Source organism: Asparagus officinalis, chromosome 3, assembly GCF_001876935.1.
Source record: "Asparagus officinalis chromosome 3, Aspof.V1, whole genome shotgun sequence".
NCBI lineage: Eukaryota > Viridiplantae > Streptophyta > Magnoliopsida > Asparagales > Asparagaceae > Asparagus > Asparagus officinalis.
In genome coordinates, this window is record NC_033796.1 from 13,056,825 (window position 1) to 13,063,327 (window position 6,503).

General features: G+C 37.1%; 1 protein-coding gene across 1 annotated transcript in view; it reads left to right on the plus strand.

The window, feature by feature from the left end:
* LOC109834641 overlaps positions 1-2,120 on the plus strand; it is a 3,036-nt gene extending 916 nt beyond the window's left edge. Inside the window, exon 3 of the mRNA XM_020402673.1 lies at positions 1,614-2,120. Coding sequence (XP_020258262.1) covers positions 1,614-1,916 — 303 coding nt within the window. The 3' untranslated portion in view covers positions 1,917-2,120. The remainder of the gene's footprint in view (positions 1-1,613) is intronic.

The following is a 6,503-nucleotide window of genomic DNA, read 5'->3' on the forward strand; positions in this document are numbered from 1 at the left end:
AACGCTTCGGGTAAAGTTGTTTTTCAAGGACTCGGCCGGAGCTCGAGTAGCCCGAGCACCTTCAACGGTGGGCCCCGCATCAAACACCGCGGCATGGAGCGCTCATACTCTGCCAACGTGCGCGTGACGCCGGTCCTCAACGTGCCGGTTTGTTCTCTCCGTGCCGGGTCCAAGAGTTTCGGTTTCGGCCAGCTTTTCTCCGGTTCGGGTTCTGGGTCGAGCTCCAACCCGAAAGCCGGTAACGGCAGCAGCAAAGGGAAAAACTAAAAGGCAGGGCCGCCTATGGTCATGATGATTATTGATTAATTAACTCTTCGTTTTGTTAAATTTGAGTTTTGCTATCAGATTCTGTAAATAGTGGGGGAGGGTTTGTGCTGATCTTTTTGCCGGTGAAAAAAAAAAAAGTTGCTGTGTAGACTTTTGATGGTAATTTGTCCTGTAGCTGAGTAATGTAGCTGTGTTGTTTTTGCATGTGACTCTGCTTCCCCCGATCTGTGCTCCCTATTTGCGAAAAATGCGCCTCCTGCGGGTCTTGTTATTGCATTTACTGTTTTCTTCTTCTGGCCTTTTCTGCAATATTGTTGGTTTTTTGTCGTCTAGTGCTCTAGGAAATGATGCTGGATTTGAATCGAATTGACAGGCCTGCCCCTGCCTCACTGCAGGCAGCATCTTCTGCACAAAATACAAACACTTCCACTTTATTAAAAGTTTTAAATTAACTAATTTGTTGATTAACGTGGTCGTTAATCTAGTCGGGTTCTGAAATAATGCCGGCTGTTTGGGGAGCAAAGACTCTATAAAAATTTTCCTGAGTTTGGAGACCATGTGCTGTAGCTCTTTTGTTTAGGATTCAGTTTGATTTTGGGTCTGATTCTTTTGGGCTGAGACCGAGAGAAGGCCACATGGGTAAAGGTGCTGGGAGTAGGGAAATTTGGGGGATGAGATAAAAGAAACGGCTAGATTCTGAGCTGGTCCTTTTATTTATTTATTATGATTTTAGATCCACAATATCATCTCTATGGGTTGTATGCTAAATTGTTAATGGTTGTTTATCGTTGCTATTGTCGGTCAAATGCGGTTGGTTGTGATTATATTTGTAGATATGTTAAATTTCTTTTTTATGAGTTTTTGCCCCCAAAATTAGTCCCTTCAATTCTTTCATAGGTTGAATTAGCCCCCCGAAACTTCATATTTAGAAGTCTCCCAAAGTTATAAATACTTCAATATTTTGTAATTAGTCCCTCGTATCTTCATATTTGGAAATTAGCTCCCCAAATGAGTAAGGCCACGTTGGCAAATGGTTAAAGAAGAAGGGTTAAATAGAAGGATTAATGTACTTAGCTCATTCGATAATCTAAAAACCTGAACCCGAAGTCCTTAAAGCATTTCCTTAACCGCAATCTGCGATCCTCATCATCGTCGGATCCTAATCTTAACCTGCCCCTACTGAAAGAATCCGACACTGAGCCGCTGTCGATCTCCTCTCGCCTCTCGCTGTCGTCAACATCCTCGTCCGGACCCGAATCCGAAGAGCACCCTCGCCTCTCTCTCGACTCCGAACACAAACCAAACCAAGCCCCGATTCTTTTGAACCGAAACCCACCAAAAGTTAGGGTTTCAAGAGCAAGAACCGGAGCGGAAGGGCGCGTGTCGCTTCGGGTAAAGTTGTTTTTCAAGGACTCGGCCGGAGCTCGAGTAGCCCGAGCACCTTCAACGGTGGGCCCCGCATCAAACACCGCGGCATGGAGCGCTCATACTCTGCCAACGTGCGCGTGACGCCGGTCCTCAACGTGCCGGTTTGTTCTCTCCGTGCCGGGTCCAAGAGTTTCGGTTTCGGCCAGCTTTTCTCCGGTTCGGGTTCTGGGTCGAGCTCCAACCCGAAAGCCGGTAACGGCAGCAGCAAAGGGAAAAACTAAAAGGCAGGGCCGCCTATGGTCATGATGATTATTGATTAATTAACTCTTCGTTTTGTTAAATTTGAGTTTTGCTATCAGATTCTGTAAATAGTGGGGGAGGGTTTGTGCTGATCTTTTTGCCGGTGAAAAAAAAAAAAGTTGCTGTGTAGACTTTTGATGGTAATTTGTCCTGTAGCTGAGTAATGTAGCTGTGTTGTTTTTGCATGTGACTCTGCTTCCCCCGATCTGTGCTCCCTATTTGCGAAAAATGCGCCTCCTGCGGGTCTTGTTATTGCATTTACTGTTTTCTTCTTCTGGCCTTTTCTGCAATATTGTTGGTTTTTTGTCGTCTAGTGCTCTAGGAAATGATGCTGGATTTGAATCGAATTGACAGGCCTGCCCCTGCCTCACTGCAGGCAGCATCTTCTGCACAAAATACAAACACTTCCACTTTATTAAAAGTTTTAAATTAACTAATTTGTTGATTAACGTGGTCGTTAATCTAGTCGGGTTCTGAAATAATGCCGGCTGTTTGGGGAGCAAAGACTCTATAAAAATTTTCCTGAGTTTGGAGACCATGTGCTGTAGCTCTTTTGTTTAGGATTCAGTTTGATTTTGGGTCTGATTCTTTTGGGCTGAGACCGAGAGAAGGCCACATGGGTAAAGGTGCTGGGAGTAGGGAAATTTGGGGGATGAGATAAAAGAAACGGCTAGATTCTGAGCTGGTCCTTTTATTTATTTATTATGATTTTAGATCCACAATATCATCTCTATGGGTTGTATGCTAAATTGTTAATGGTTGTTTATCGTTGCTATTGTCGGTCAAATGCGGTTGGTTGTGATTATATTTGTAGATATGTTAAATTTCTTTTTTATGAGTTTTTGCCCCCAAAATTAGTCCCTTCAATTCTTTCATAGGTTGAATTAGCCCCCCGAAACTTCATATTTAGAAGTCTCCCAAAGTTATAAATACTTCAATATTTTGTAATTAGTCCCTCGTATCTTCATATTTGGAAATTAGCTCCCCAAATGAGTAAGGCCACGTTGGCAAATGGTTAAAGAAGAAGGGTTAAATAGAAGGATTAATGTACTTAGCTCATTCGATAATCTGAATGACTATTAACCTGTTAAATAAGTTTTATTTTAGCCATTGTGATCAGGTTTAGTGTTTGAGAATAACAATAATTTTAACTATTTTTTTTATAATTAGAAGGGTTAACTCTTAATACTTCTAAATAGGAGTAATAATAAAATGAGGGGTTAACTCATTTTAATTTCTCTAGAGAGGTTAGTTTAACCCTTTTATATTTTTTATGTTTGGCAAATTACGGAGGATTAACACACTTTAACCATTGTATAGATTATTTGTATTTGGCGGGTTAAGAAGAGGTTAAGTCTCCTTAACCTCTCACTTAACCCTTTGCCAAACAGTACCTAAGTGTTTTGAAATTAGTCCCCTTAGTTAGGACTTAGTTGAGAAATTTGGGAGACTAACTTCAAAACATTCGGGGACTGAATTCAAAATATGAAGATTTGAAGGACCAAATAAAAACACCTAAATTGGGAGATGTCTCAAAGTGGGGGCCAATATCGAAAAAAACCCTTTTTTAATTTTTTTATGTTGCCGTTGTGAGATATGTCTCAAAGTGGGGTTTCCTTAGAAATTTTCTTGTTGGATCATTTATTGAGTTAAACGGAACGGAAGGCATTGATCAGAATAAATAGTTTGGAGCTATAAAGTACAAACTATCGTAATTTATTGCGCAGCTCTCATTTTATAACTAATTTTTTTTTGTAACTAATTAAGTATAAATGAAGCTATAAAGTACAAATTATCCGTTAATAGTACTTTGGAGTATATGTTAAGCTCATTTATCCATTAATGGTACTTTGGAGTATATGTTAAGTTCATTTAAAAAGCGATCTATCATCTACAGTGATGTTGTTGAGTAGTTTCTCAAGCAATACTTTTATTTATAGAAATTAGAGATACCATAGTTGACTTAGCTAAGCCTAAATAAAATAGGCAAAAGGATTTGTTGCAAACCTAATGTTACTCTTTAAAATTGATCAAAATATATAGCTTTATCCTTTAATCAGAATGAATAGTTTACTATTTCAAATACAATCATATACATATAGATGAACACTTGTGATTTAAAAAAGGTAAATTGCAAATAGACCCTCGGTAGTGTCTGCCCAATAGCGGGTAGACTATGAGGGTGTTTGGGATGACTTATTTTTTACTCAAACTAGCTTTTAAGCTACATTTTCTTATTTCTATATGTTTAGTAAAATACCGAATAAGTTAGTTTACAAGTCACATTTTAAAAAGCAAGTATACCCAAACTTTTGATTTATAAGTCACATTTTAAAAAGTTTGTATACCCTAGCTTTTAAAAAACTAACTTATATGCTCACCTAAATAAGTTAGGTTTTGACCAAACAAATTATTATACTATCCAAACAATTTTTATAGCATTTTTATCATAAAAGCCAAAAATCAATAAATGCTACCTAACTTATAATCTTCAAACAATAAGCCTTACCGAACATCCTTTATTTGTGCGTGTTGACCCCTTGGATGAATTTTTTGGGCTTCTAAAAGAAAATAAAAAATAAAAAAAAGGGGCGGGGTAGATCTCTTATAGTTCCTTTGGTGACGATTAAGACTCCCAATTTCTAATCAATTCACTCGGTAAGAAGATCTATTCGCACTAGGATAAATACTATAGGGGACCATTTGCACAAATAGAATCTTTGAGGGTCTAGCCCCAATTAACCCTTGAGTAAATGGTCTGTACCATCGAACAAGTAGTGAAAATAATACAAATCCCTACTGCTTAATCACTTATTAGTTTCCATCTATATCAAAGCTGGCAAAAAATTAGCTTGAAAGTGTGTAACTTAAATTATCTAAGTCATGGTGAGAGCTAAAGATTATTTTTTTATATTCTAACATGTTCTTGCAGGTTGAGGCCTTTTAATGGGCTACACTTTAGACTCAAGCAGAAAATCCGCTTTAAATTTATGGCTGGTAGGATTTGAACCCTGTGGCTTCGATAACATCTTAAATCGAGTCTCTCTAATCGTTACATAAAAACTCCGAAATTGTGGTGAAAATCGAGGATTATAGTTTTATATAATTCTAACAATTATTAAACGATTTAAGAATTTCTGCTCCTTGCAAAAGTCTTGCCTAATACCTGGACCAGTCACTGTTAATCGTTGCTGTACATCCAGCATCATTCGACATGGTCCATGGACAAGGATACCATTAGACTCAATCCAAATTGAAATTATTTGTGTGCACATGAATTATCGAACCCCATGTGCAACTTTTTAACTCACTTTTTTGGTTTTGATTAGTTAAGTTAATCCTAGTTGCGCATGTTCACGAGATGAGCTTTTGCTTGTAATAATTACCTGTTTATCTCTAAGCACGTGAGGGAGTGATGTGCATTCTGAGTAAAGCTTTGTTATTGATCTACAATTATTGTTCTCGGAGTGGGGGGCAATGCCATACAAGGATATGATAGCTTAATGCAATGCTTGTTTATTTTCTTGAAAATTTGGGATTTAATTGGAATTTCTAGATTTTTTTTAGAGTTAGTCGCAAACATACCCAAGGCAGTATAGGAGATTAGTCACTGAATACTTCTAATTTTATTAGTTACCTAGACTTCATGATGTCATCACAAAAGTTATGTCTTTATTTATATGCATACGTCAAATAGATGTCATGTGATGTTAATGTGTTGCAAAGAGATCTCTTAATTCCAGTTTGTTCTGAAGAGAGCCCCTATTCTCTTATAGGGGGCAAACAAACATTCGATTTTTTAGTGTAGATACAAACATTAAGAAGGATTACTGCTTTTGAGTGTCAATGATCTCAATGCTAATATAAACCTTAGGAATAAAAAGTGATCATCAGTTATAGTAAATATAGTACAGAAAATGTTTTACTCAACTAACTCTTTTTATAAAATCAGAATTATGGAGACAATCCACCGTAATTCATTTTTAAGCAAGGTATAGGTAATTCTAGCTCATTGCATTAAACGAGTTATAGCAAAACAATTTACATCGAAAGTATATAATTTAGAAATGCTTAAGGGGCAATCAACTCAGTCAAATTCTCCACTGCTGTTAGGGTCTTCTTGTTGAATTTGAATTCATTAATAAAACATACCAATTCGCAATCTTTCATTGTATGAAGTTCATTTACGGTGATATAATTAGCAAAATAGGAACCTTCAATTTCATCAATAGAAAAGAAGTGGAATTCAGCTGAATCAACGTACAGTATTTTTTTTCTTTTTTTCTTTTGCTAGTCAATTCTTAACACAAGCAATCCAAAGCGAATGAACATGCAAATGTTTTCTAATGGGCCGTGGTCCGATCTGGCTATGTTTTTATTTATTAAAGGGCTTGGATATTGTTAGTTCAGTAAGTCGTATATCGCAAAAAAAAAAAAAAAACCTTTCCAGACCACCTCATTCCCTAAACAAGAACTTAAAAAGGGAAAAGTAAAATATAAAAATAAATATTCATATACAGAAGGTTCAATGAACGTCTTCGTCAATTTTTTTTTTTCCACAGAGCTTA